The 12783-nt window shown below is 42.3% G+C and overlaps 1 protein-coding gene across 8 annotated transcripts in view; it reads right to left on the bottom strand.

The window, feature by feature from the left end:
• The window catches only part of LOC131258369 (formamidopyrimidine-DNA glycosylase), an 85334-nt gene that overhangs the window by 33015 nt on the left and 39536 nt on the right, over positions 1 to 12783 (bottom strand). For 5 of the 8 annotated variants that reach the window (XM_058259651.1, XM_058259647.1, XM_058259645.1 and 2 more), the window contains exons 4-5: positions 11504 to 11572; positions 11261 to 11386 (exon numbers count right to left, since the gene is read on the bottom strand). The exons of 1 other annotated variant lie outside the window; for it this stretch is intronic. In XM_058259651.1, the coding sequence (XP_058115634.1) occupies positions 11261 to 11386; positions 11504 to 11572 (195 nt within the window). The remainder of the gene's footprint in view (positions 1 to 11260; positions 11387 to 11503; positions 11573 to 12783) is intronic. 2 more of the 8 variants (XM_058259649.1, XM_058259648.1) reach the window with 1 other exon arrangement.

The raw sequence follows: 12783 nt of genomic DNA on the forward strand, positions 1-12783 counted from the left end.
CAGTTTGTAATTTTCATATTACACTCTTGCTGAATTTTCAGCTTGATACTCTCAAATTGTTGTCCTATTGAATTTTCAGCGTAGTATTTGAGGTTGATGGCTTACTGAATTTTCAGATTAGTGTTTCTAGTGTGTCTAGTTTGATCTATAGGGTTTTTTTAATCTTTATCATAACATTACCCTAGGATCTAGGTTCCCCTTTTGAGTTCCCTTGTGTATGCCTACTCTTTCTAGACGTGGTTTTGGTCTACATCCCACTATGAATCTAAAAGAGTTTGTCGAGGCCCTTAAAACTATCAACCACCGTCTGACAGCCATTGAAGCGCACAATAGAACCACCGCCACTCAATCTATCATGACCAATGCATGCATCAATCAGCCTGAGGCTTCCCTTCAGGCGAACCCCGACACTAGAGAAGATGTTCAATCTCAAGCTGGAGATCAAGTTGATAGGCGAGGGCGTGGTCGTGGTCGAGCACAAGTGCAACCACAATGTGAGGAACATCATGACCGTCATGACCCGGACGCACAAGTCATGAAGGGTGTGAAAGTTGAGGCTCCCAATTTTGAGGGTTGCTTGGACCCCAAAGCATTCCTTGATTGGGTGGAAGACATGGACCACTATTTTGAGTGGTATGATATGTTTGATGCCCGTCGAGTGAGATTTGCCAAGATGAAGCTGTGAGCTAGGCCAAACTTTTTTTGACCAACATGGAGCGTAAAATTGAGAATGGAGAACCCCTAGTTACGCATTAGATTGAGATGAAAGAAGTCCTTAAAGAAAAGTACCTCCCTCTCTTACTACCAGAGGCTCCAAGACCAATGGCAGGGCTTGTGTCAGGGATCCATGATTGTGTCAGATTACATCGCCAAGTTCAAGGGATACATGATGTGATGTGATCTGATGTTGAGGACCCAATGATTACACTATCCAGATTCAGGATGAACCTCTGATTCGAGATCCAATGAGAACTCTATTCTCATGACATTGGCACCTTGGAGCACATGAACCAAGTGGTGCAAGACATCAAATACTATCTCAAAGCACTAGTTGAGAGGCGTTTTGACTCTCAAGATTCAAGTGTTAAGACTTATCCTCAAGGGACCAAGTCTAACATGAGAAATCGATCCAAGCCCCAAGTTGGTTCCCAATCCAACCCTAGAGATGTTAAAGGAAAAGGGATGGCAAGTACTAACTCTAGGGGATGTGAGTCAATGCGATACTTCAATTGCCATAAATTTGGTCACTTTGCGCATCAGTATCCATCGAAAGAGAGGAACAAGGCCCTAATGATTGGCGAAGGTGAGGAAGAGGAAGACGAACAGGGTCATTATGAAGAAGTCTATCAACCCAATATCACTGGTGCTAGTAACGAGGAAGTATGGGTAGAAGAAACCACGCCACTTGCCAAGGTATTCAAAATCGGTTACGTAACGGCAATGGTCACAACCGTTACGCGTTACAGGGTAGAAACGGCCGTTACAAAAAAAGGGGCCATAATGGCCTCATAACAATTTTTTCAAAAAATTAAAAATGGTCGTTACGGCCCGTATCATAACGGTAACAGTGGTGGCCATTACAGCCACCGTTACTGTTTTAGAACACCTTGCCACTTGCAGTAGTCAGATGCGCCTTGACCAATGCTAAGGACACTAATAACTGGCATCGGACTACAATTTTTTACACATGCAAAATGTGGGGAGAAGAATTGCTGCAAGTTGATCGTCGATAGTGATAGTTGTACAAATGTGGTCTCCACTAGCACCTTATCCCATTTGGGTTTGAAACCCAAACCGCACCCTCAGCCCTTCAGAGTTTCATGGATTGACGCATTTTCCATGCCCGTTACCTAGCGATGTCTTATGCATGTTCATTTTGGATCTTATTCAAATTTGTTGTAGTGTGACGTTTTGCCCATGGATGTTGGACACGTCATTTTGGGGCAGCCTTAGTTATTTGACCGCGATGTGACGATATATGGCCACTCAAATGTGTGTTCATTTATGCATCAGGGCAAGAAGATCACTCTAGTTCCTCTCCCGCCAAAAAGCAATGCAGAGAAGAAAGCTGAGGGGAAGTCGAGTAGCCCAAGGGATACAAGGAAATCCCAAACTAAATCTCTCTATGTTATCAATGCCAAGGAGTTCAAGAGAGAGGCCAAGGTGGATTCGATGGTGTACGCCTTGGTGGCTAGAGACGTTACACCCGAGGTTGGTGTAGAGGGACCCCCTGAGGTGATTTCGATTTTGCATGAGTTTCACGATGTATTCCCAGAGGACTTACTAGATAAACTTCCACCCGTGAGGGACATCCAACATGTCATTGATATTATCTCTGGGGCAACTCTACCAAACATTCCCCATTATCGAATGAACCCTACAAAGCATGCAGAATTGAAGAAGCAGGTAGATGAGCTCTTTCATTCAAGAGAGTTTGAGTCTATGTGTTGTGCTAGCGCTTCTCATGCCCAGGCAAGACGGCACGTGGCACATGTATGTGGACAGTAGAGCCATCAATAAGATCACAATCAAGTACCGGTTTCACATACCGTGTCTTGATGATATGTTAGACATAATGCTGAGTGCCACCATCTTTTCGAAGATTGACCTCAAGAGCAGGTATCACCAAATACGTATACGCCTAGGAGACAAATGGAAAACAACCTTTTAGATGAAAGATGGGCTATACGAGTGGCTAGTTATGCCCTTTGGTTTGACTAATGCTCCGAGCACATTTATGAGAGTGGTGACCCAGGTGTTGAGACCCTTTATGGGTAAGTTCCTTATGGTGTATTTCGATGACATTCTTATCTATAGCACATCAAAGGAACAACATCTCCACCATCTAAGGCAAGTTTGTGGGGTCCTCATAACTGAAAAGCTTTATGCCAACCTTAAGAAGTGCACATTCATGTCAAAGAGTTTTCTTAGGGTTCATAGTATCATCTGAGAGGGCATGAGAGCAGACCCCAAGAAGGTCAGGGCCATAGTTGAGTGGCTTAAACCACGCAATATTCATGAGGTGCAAAGCTTTCACGGCTCGGCAACTTTTTATAGGTGGTTCATTGAGGTTTTAGTTCCATCATGGCTCCCATCACCAATCGCATAAAGAAATGGGTGTTTGTATGGACTAAAGCTGCCTCTAGAGCATTTAAAAAGATTAAGAGCAAAATGAGCGAAGCTCCCGTCATGTGCCTTCCAGACTTTTCTAAAGTCTTTGAAGTTGCGTGTGATACATCTAGGGTAGGTGTAGGTGGAGTGCTTAGCCAAGAAGGGCACCATGTTACTTATTTTAGCAAGAAGTTAAATGAGGCGAAGCAACGGTATTTTACCTATGATAAAGAGTTCTATGCGGTCATTCAATCATTACGCCATTGGCGTCATTATTTGTTATCGCAATAATGCCTTGTTTTCTGACCATAAGGCCTTACGTTACCTCGATTCCCAGAAGAAACTAAACCTTAAGCATGCTGAATGGGTCCAATTTCTTCAAGAACATTCTTTCGTTCTTAAACATAAGGTTGGGTTCAAGAACAAACCTACTAATGCCCTTAGTCGTCGTGTGGCACTGCTCCAAAGTATGAGTGTGGAAGTGACTGGGTTTGAGCAGCTGAGAGGAGTATCTTACATGCCCAGACTTTGGTGAGTTATACGCGTCATTACAAGATGATTAGTCAAGCGTCAGTCGCGGGTTTGTCATCATCGGTGAGTTCCTATTTAAGGTGACAAACTCTGCATTTCCCATACTTCCCTCCATCATTTCCTAGTTTGAGAACTTCATGCAACAGGGGTAGATGGTCATTTGGGGAGGGACCGATTTCCTTGTTTAAGAAAGTTCACCATGTCACTGATATTCCTCTTCACGTTTTCGGCTGCACTGCTTATGTGCATGACTTCTCTCCCTCCCAAACAAAGTTATCAAATAGATCCATCTCTAACATGTTTTTTGGGTATTCACCTACTCAAAAAGGTTATAAATTTATGGATCCTCATACTGGTCATTGCTATGTCACTCTAGATGCGACATTTTTTTAGCCTCTCAGTTTCTTTTCTCCGAAGACTTCCTCTCCTCTCTTATCCCCTACATCATCTCCTCCATCTCTGGTAGTACCTTCCTCATCTGCGCCATTCTCTCCGCCATCACTTCACCTGCCTCCACTTCCACCTCAACCACCGCCACCACGCCGGTCCACTCGCCCCAACCCTTGACCTCTCCATTTACAGGACTATGTTTGCACTCAAGCCTCATCTATCTCGCAACACAGAAAAGGACGAGCCAACATGTAACTGCCCCCACCATCATCAGGCGCTGCAAGGTCTACTCCTGACTCGAATCTTTCTACTTCTCCGGGGAAAGGTATTAATCCTTACACATTTCATCCTATTCAGCATTTCGTTTCTTATCAGTCATTATCTCCATCCTATAGAGCTTTTATTGCTAATGTTGATTCTGTCTCTTTTCCTACATGAGTGGAAGTGGCCTTAGCACACCCTCACTAGAAGCATGCGATGCTTGAGGAGATGAATGCCTTATAAAAAAAATCAAACTTGGGAGCTTGTTGATTTACCAGCCGGAAAACATGTTGTAGGTTGTAAGTGGGTTTCCACTGTCAAGCATAAACCTAATGGTACCATTGATCGGTACAAAGCACGCCTTCTTGCAAAAGGCTTCATAGACTTATGGCATCGACTACAAAGAGACTTTTGCCCTGGTTGCAAAAATGAATTCTATTCGGGTTCTCTTATCTATGGCTGCAAATTTGGGTTGGCCACTGCATCAACTTAATGTCAAGAATGCTTTTTTACATGGTGACCTTCATGAAGAAGTGTATATGTCCTTACCTCCTGGGTTTCTTCGTAAGAGGGAGGAACATAAAGTTTGTCGCCTTCGCAAGTCCATCTATGGCCTCAAGCAGTCACCACGGGCGTGATTTGACAAATTCACTCATGCCATGCAGGCTGCCCACTTTCACCAGTGCAACTTCGATCATTCCGTTTTTTGGAAGCACACCACCAATGGGATCATAGTGGTCTTGGTCTACATTGATGATATCATTGTTGTGGGCAATGATTCAACTACTATATCCGGCATTAAATCACATATTGCTAGCACCTTTGAGGTAAAAGATTTGGGCTCCTTGCATTATCTTCATGGCATTGAGATTGCTCGTTCTCGCTATGGTATTTCCTTACGTCAAAGGAAATATGCACTGGACTTACTCAATGAGACAGGCATGTTGGGCTGTAAATCTGTTGCCACTCCTCTTGAAGTCAACCATCAGCTCACCTCTTTTCATGGTGAGCCTCTCTCTGATCCTGGTCCTTATAAGCGACTCATTGGCCGACTTATTTACCTGACTATTACAAGACCCGATATCTCTCATGCTGTGAGTGTGCTCAATTAGTTTATGCACTCACCATGGGCTGCCCATTTGGATGCTGCCTATCGTGTTCTCTGTTATATCAAAGGCTCTCCTGCTAAGGGCCTTCTCTATTCCAAACATGGACACTTGCCTATTTCCGCTTTTTCTGATGCAGACTAGGCCGGTGCCAAAGATGACCAGAAATCTACAACTGGTTACTGCTCGTTTGTGGGGGGAAATTTGATTACTTGGAAAAGTAAGAAGAAGCCGGTTGTTGCTCAATCCAGTGTTGAGGCATAATACAGGGTTATGGCCCATACCACTTGTGAGTTACTTTGGCTAAAGAAATTCCTGATTGAGCTTGGCTTCTCTCCATCTACACCTACACAGATGATGTGTGATAATCAGGTTGCCATTCACATTTCTAGCAATCCGGTCTTCCATGAGCGCACAAAGCATATTGAGGTGGATTGCCATTTTATTCGAGAGGTCCCATGAAATTGTAACTCCACATGTTCGCACTAGGGACCAACTGGCAGATGTTTTCACTAAACCTCTTTCACGTGACCAGCATGACTCAATCATTTCCAAGCTTGGCCTTTCGAATATCTTCAGACCCAGCTTGACGAGGGGTGTTGAAGGAAGTCCGACGCCGAACCCGTCGGACTCATGATACGAGCCCATCCATTCAGCTCATCTGTATCTTCCTTTTTTTGCATTGTTTCTAATTGTATTTTTCCTCCAAGCATTTAATATTCTAGTATAAATATATGGGTTGTGTATAGCTCATTAATATACACAATCTCTTTTCCCAAATCTTGTCTTATAACAATGTTGAAGGAATGAGTCCGACGCCGAACTCGTCGGACTCGTGATATGAGCTCATCCATCCAACACATCTGTACCTTCCTTTTTCTATATTGTTTCTAATTGTATTTTTACCATAAATATATGGGTTGTGTGGCTCATTAATATACACAATCTCTTTTCCCAAATCTTGTCTTATAACTAGGTATCAGAGCGAGTTGTTCCCAGGGAGACGTGAGTTCTGCTGGCGCAGCATCACCACCACCTTCTCCACCGCCGCGGCACCACTGAAACCGACAACTTGTTCTTCACGCCCACGTACCAGATCCGGGCATCACAACCAGATCCCTCTCTTCTTCTCCATGCCTCTGAATAGGGCGACACCACCATGGCTTAGACAGAAGGATCTGAGCCTTAACTGGCGGTAATAAGTTGTTCTTCTTCCGAGAACTACCTCACCACCAACCTTCATAGCCAGTGTCTGCATCACCTGCTTGCATCCGACACCCATCTACCATTAAATCCAGCCACCACAACAGATCTGGCATCAGCGATTACAGTCATTTTCCTCGACGTCGGGGCCATCTTCTATATCGAACCCAACTCCAACTGCGACCAGTGTTCGTATTGTCGGCGAAAAATCGATATCATCGCCGATAATCGTTTCTCTTCCAAATATCGGTGATATATTGGCGATATATCATCGATAACGTTGATGACAACGAAAATATCGACAATTCGACGATTATATCTCTGTATATAGCCTTAAATTCAAAAAAAAAAAAGAAAAAAAAAAGCGAGAGATATTAGATTAGATAGAACAGGTAATTGAATAGAACCATACCTATGGAAGGAGAATCCAACGGAGCTACCCACATTGCGACAGCTGCTGCTGAGGGAATAGGCGTGAGTTTTAGGGTTTTGAAAGAGGGGTCGAAGCTATTTGTTGTACTTTACCTTTTTAACTTTTTCTAAAGTATACTTTTTCCACCATTTAAAAGCATATGTCACCACTATTTTGAATGGAAATAAAACTAATAGTTTAACTTTTAAGTTACTTTTAGAGTGTGAGTTTCATATCATGTAATAAAAGTGGTTCACCACCACTTTAAGAACCAAAAAATACAGTTGTAAAAAAACTAAAAATTTAAATAGAGTGGGATATTTATGGCAGGTGAGGCCCTGACTATGGGGCCCACCATGATCTACGTATTCTATATCCACATTGTCCATTCATTTTGCCAAAACGTTTTATGGCACAAGCCCAAAAATGAAGATCCAAATCACGTGGACCATATAACAACGGTGATTGAATGCCATACCATTAAAAACTTCCTAGGGCTCACCTTAATCTTTCCATAATGTTTATTTGTCATCTAACCAGATGCTAAGGTCACGTGAACATGGATAAAGGGAAAAAGGAAATATCAACTTGATCCAAAACTTTTGTGGCCCATTTATGGTCAATCACCATCGTTTCCTATGATAAAGTCCACTTGAGAATTGGATCCACTTCATTTTTAGGTTCATGTCCTAAAAGGATCTTGTAAAATAGATGGATATAGAATACATAATTCAAGGTGGTACAAATGGTGCATATTCTAAAACTAAAATTTTAAGTTCATTTGAGGTTGTGCATGGCTACAAACCTAGGAAACCTATAGATCTCATACATATGTTTTGGTCCTATAGGCTATCTGAGTCAGCACATGAGTTTGCACGTAACATACATGAGTTGAATAGTGAGATCAGGAAGGGAATTAACTTAAGTAATGAAAATATAAAGCATTTACTGATTCTCATCGCAGATATCAGGAATTCCAGGTAGGAGATTATGTCGTGGTTCATATGAGGCCTGAACGGTTTCCACATGGGGATGTTAAAAAATTGCAAGCGCGTAGTGCAAGACCATATAAAATACTGCAGAAACTGGGTCCAAATGTGTTTGTAGTAGACCTTCCACCTACAATGGGAATTAGCTCTACTTTTAATGTGGAAAATCTAGTACGATAAAAGGGTCCTGCTACCCCGTGCCCCCCCCCCCCCCCATGGCCAATCCATAACCTATAGCCTTTATTTGACCCATCATCCAAGCCTTTGCCACCTTTACCCTCCTGCTCGAAGTGAACAAGTTGAAGATATACTAGATGCGCAAGCGGTCTCCACTCGCCATAGGGGATTTCAGAAATTCCTCGTCAAGTGGAAGAACATGCCAGTTTCAGCTAGCAAGTGGATAAAGAGCTGCAGACTTTAGATGTCGACATCCTTGAGCCTTATACGAGTTTTAGTCCGCCAAAGGCGAACTCTTCTCAGCCAAGGAAAGTTGATGAGGAAGCGAGCCCTAGTCTCCATGTGGCTAGGCGAGTATCCGTGTTGAAGACCACATAGTGCATGTACGAGCATTTGGAAAACCCCACACTAGGAAGATGCACATGGGTTGCTTTAGGGAGTGATTTGGACCATTAGATTTGAGGGACGCGATGATCGAACCGTTGGATCGTATGGATTACATGATCAGGCCGTTGATCGTGGACCATTTTATTCATTATAGAATATATATATATATATATATATATATATATAATTCTTTGTTTCTTCTTCATGCGATGTGAAGACTTGTTCCATGCGATTTAGAACAAAGATTGGTGAGATGCCTATCTTCAATCACGAGAGTGTGAGGCTTCCAATTATCCACTTTTGAATCTTCATTCTTCGTTCGAGAAATTCTATTCAAATCTCTTCTTCTTTTTTCGGGGGGGGTGTCATGTGAAGCTCCCTAATGGTGGATTTCTCTCTATCAAAAAACAAAAAGTCTTCGTTTCTTCTTCTTCATGTGATGTGAATCATGGAAGTGCGCATCTTCCAGTTATCCACCTTTGAATCTTCGTTCGAGATATTTTGTTGAAATCTCCTTTATTCTTCATCTCAAACCATCTAAAACCCTTCCAACACCTTCCTTTCTTCTTCCTTATCCTTTCCATAAAAACCCCACGGTTACGGACCAAACCCTAGCCAACCAAGCCCCACACGTGTGACCGTACGGGCACACGTGCGAGCCCACGAGCTGGTCTGTACGTCCACATATCTATTCCCCCTTACATCTTTCACCCTTCCAAACCCCCATCATCCCTTGTCCAAAACCCTAACCCTAACCTTAAAATCCCAAATCTACTAATTTTTCGCAAATTCTCAAACCCTAGATCTTCAAATCCTTCAATTAACCTCAAATCCCTAATTTTCCTATATCCAAAACCCTAACTCCCATCTCATAATACCTAAATCCTTTAATCCCTTCATCCAATTCTCCAATTTAGCCTTAATCTCACCATTTTCTCCAAACTTTCCTAACCTTAGCTTCAGCCACACCCAAATCTAGTAAACCCTAGGTAGTATTAGACCTAACTCTATGATATTTGGATGTTTCTACATCCATTGGATCCTAGCATTTCATGTTTAATGACCTTGTAAGACGATGCTTGGCAACTTGGGCTTAAACTATGCATGTTTTCCTCTTAAAATCTTGATATTTGTGATGTTGTTAGCAAAATTTGTGGTTTTCATTAATTAATTCAATTTTGCTGATTGATCTCTTACATTATTTGAGTTCATGAATTGGTCCTGCATCACTCCCCCATGCCAAGCCCACAACAAATCTTCCACCAACTTCGACATCACCCAATGATTATGAAAGAGACAAAGGAATAACTCTCAAACTTTAGACACAAAAGGGCAATGGATGAACAAATGGTCAATCGACTCCTCATTTCCCACACATATCAAGCATACATTAGGAAGGACCAGGGATCTCCTCTAAAGGTTATCAATTGCTAGCACCCTCTTCCGGCCCACCAACCATGTAAACAATGCCATTCAAGGGGGAGCTCCATAAAACCAACCATGAAACGAATGAGAAGGTCAGGAGAGTGCAGGGAGCATAAATCAAGCAGAAATCAAGCTGAGAAGCAACCGCGCAGAGAACTTCCTGGATTTGTGCCTAGACCAAATAATCGAGTCTTCCTCTTGAACCGAAGGGTGCACATCCTTCAAAAGATCCAATAACCCGAAGACTTCCACAATCTCACTATCCAACATGTTCCTGCGGCAAGGGGGATTCCACACCACCGAATACCTAGGTAACGAGAAGCGGTTTGCCACTAAAATAGACCTATCAATGGCAAGGCAAGCCACTTGAAGGAAGAGATCCTGAAAAGCACGATCACCACACCGAATATCCATCCAGAAGAAGATCTGCTGCCCACTACCAAGCGCAAAGGAAATCCCACTACGAACCAAATGAGAAGACGCCACAATTGATTTCCAAATGCTCGAAGCTCTATATAAAGAGGAAGACTTCAAAAACCACCCATTTTCCTGCACCCCGTACTTACTAGAAACCATTTCTCTGCACATCTTACCTGCCTCTGTTCCAAATTTCCAAATCCACTTACTAAGTAAAGTTGTATCCGTATCACCCAAGCTTCTAAGCTCGGCTCCACCCTCATTAGTTGGCTTACACACTGGTTGGGCCCACCTTTTGCACAACTCATATGTCCTATACTAATTAACACATTGCCATGAGAGAGAGGTTGCAGGTCACCACCAACAGGTTGTAGGTGATGATTCCTCTCAATAGTTTGTCCCATCTCAAATAAAGAGGCTCTTGACTGCCAAAAATGATCCTACCCACTTGACCAAATGTAATCCTCTAAATCTAAACAACCCATGCAAGAATTTCATCCTCTTAAAAGAAAGACCAACTTAGAGCTCAAGGTGCTGCCTCTTCAAATATAGGAACTAAGCACCTTCTTAAATAATTTTGTTTTTAAATTTTAATGAGAATAAGTGCCACGCATACACTTCTTCCTCTACCAACAATTAGGATGGGCGCTCTCCTTCATGAGATGCCAAGCCAATGCTCCTCCAAAGTGTACTGAAGGCTGATGACCTAGGCGATGGGCCTTCGTGATCACCCATTGTTCCCATCCAAATTTTATTTTTTTTAAAATAATAATAATAATAATAATGTGCAATACTTGGTACAAAATATGAACTGCCATGAGAACAGTGGGAAATATGCAGAATATTTCAACCTGGTCAAGTAATAAAGCCTTAATTGCAATCTTCTTTTTGCTCATGGATTCCACGAATTCATCAACCTGCATAGGCTCTGTTAGTGCATCTGGACCTAGCTCAGATATTGGGGGCACAGATTCTGGCTGCATAAACAAAGCTATAAGTACAAGGCAGCGAGAAAGAAACAATGTCATTAAGGACCACAAAAAATGGAATTTGGAAAAAGTGCAGCAAACTGAGTGATGACTAATGAGTGATACATCTTCAAGCAAGCGGACTTTAGCGAAACGCCTTTTATCCGTGAAAGAGAATTCCAAACCATCATCAAGCTGGTACATCATAAACAGCTTTTGTTATAGACCTCAAAGAATTAATCGGCAGGTGCTAAAACTAATGCATATACAGACACGTGCTAAAAGCATGAGCAGACTAACCAATGCATATACAGAGGCATGCTCAAAACATGAGCACACTAACTAATGCAACCAGGAAGGTATGCATAGGCACGTCTGCATCTCAAAATGACCAAAAAATTACTTAATGAAGGAGAAAAGACATGATGTAGTTTTATCCAAATGCCTCAAATAATGTGAAGAAATCAAACTGTATGAAATTCCAATCAAAGTAAATTTCAACTGCTTAAGATATTGAACTTAAAATTTTAGTTTCAGAATATGCACCATTTGTACCACCATGAATGTGGGAGCATCTTTTATATTTGTGGTGCCTAAGGGGGGAGCAGAGTAGCTTTCAGATTTTAGACCAATTAGAATAGGTGGAAGAGTGTAGAAAATCATAAGGTATTAGCAGGGTGGATTAAGGTGCTGATGCCATGGATTATATCACCATTTCAAGGCACCTTCATCTTAGAAAGACAGATATTGGACTGAATTCGGCAAGTGAATGTAGACAGTCAAGGAAATGATTGAATTGGGAAGAGAGGTGTTTAAAACCAACATGGAGAAAACGTATGACCATGTGGATTGGCAATATTCACACGTGATGCACTGTATGGGAGTCAGGGTGAAGTGACGTAGCTGGATCAAGGCATGCTTATCTTTCGCCTCCTTTTCAATTTTTATTAATGGAACTCTAGCAGATTTGTTTTCAAGCTCACATGGTTTAAGACAGGCATTAATCCCTTATTCCCCTTTCTTTTCTCTATTGTAGGTGTGGCAATGGGCCAGGCCCTAGTCTCCTAAGCCTCGGCCCTAGCCCTAGCCACATGGCCTAGGTCAGGGAAGGGAGTGAAATGATCAAAGGCTTAAAATAGTCCAATCTAAGAATTTTTTGGGGTGATCCCTTTTTTCCATGACGAGCTTCATTATTTAAATGGTTTTAATCATTAAACATAACTTAGATCCAAGATTGGTTTTGTATTACACATGTGGGTTGAATGGAACCCCTTACAAATGTCTTTAAACCGTCCATGTAAGATCTCTATGAGGTGGGCCTCATCGATCAACAGTCTGGGACTCTGGATAGTCCTAAAGGCTGGATGATGAAATCAGGTAAACCAGTGGACCCCACTGCGTTGTGA

Source organism: Magnolia sinica, chromosome 10, assembly GCF_029962835.1.
Source record: "Magnolia sinica isolate HGM2019 chromosome 10, MsV1, whole genome shotgun sequence".
Lineage (NCBI taxonomy): Eukaryota > Viridiplantae > Streptophyta > Magnoliopsida > Magnoliales > Magnoliaceae > Magnolia > Magnolia sinica.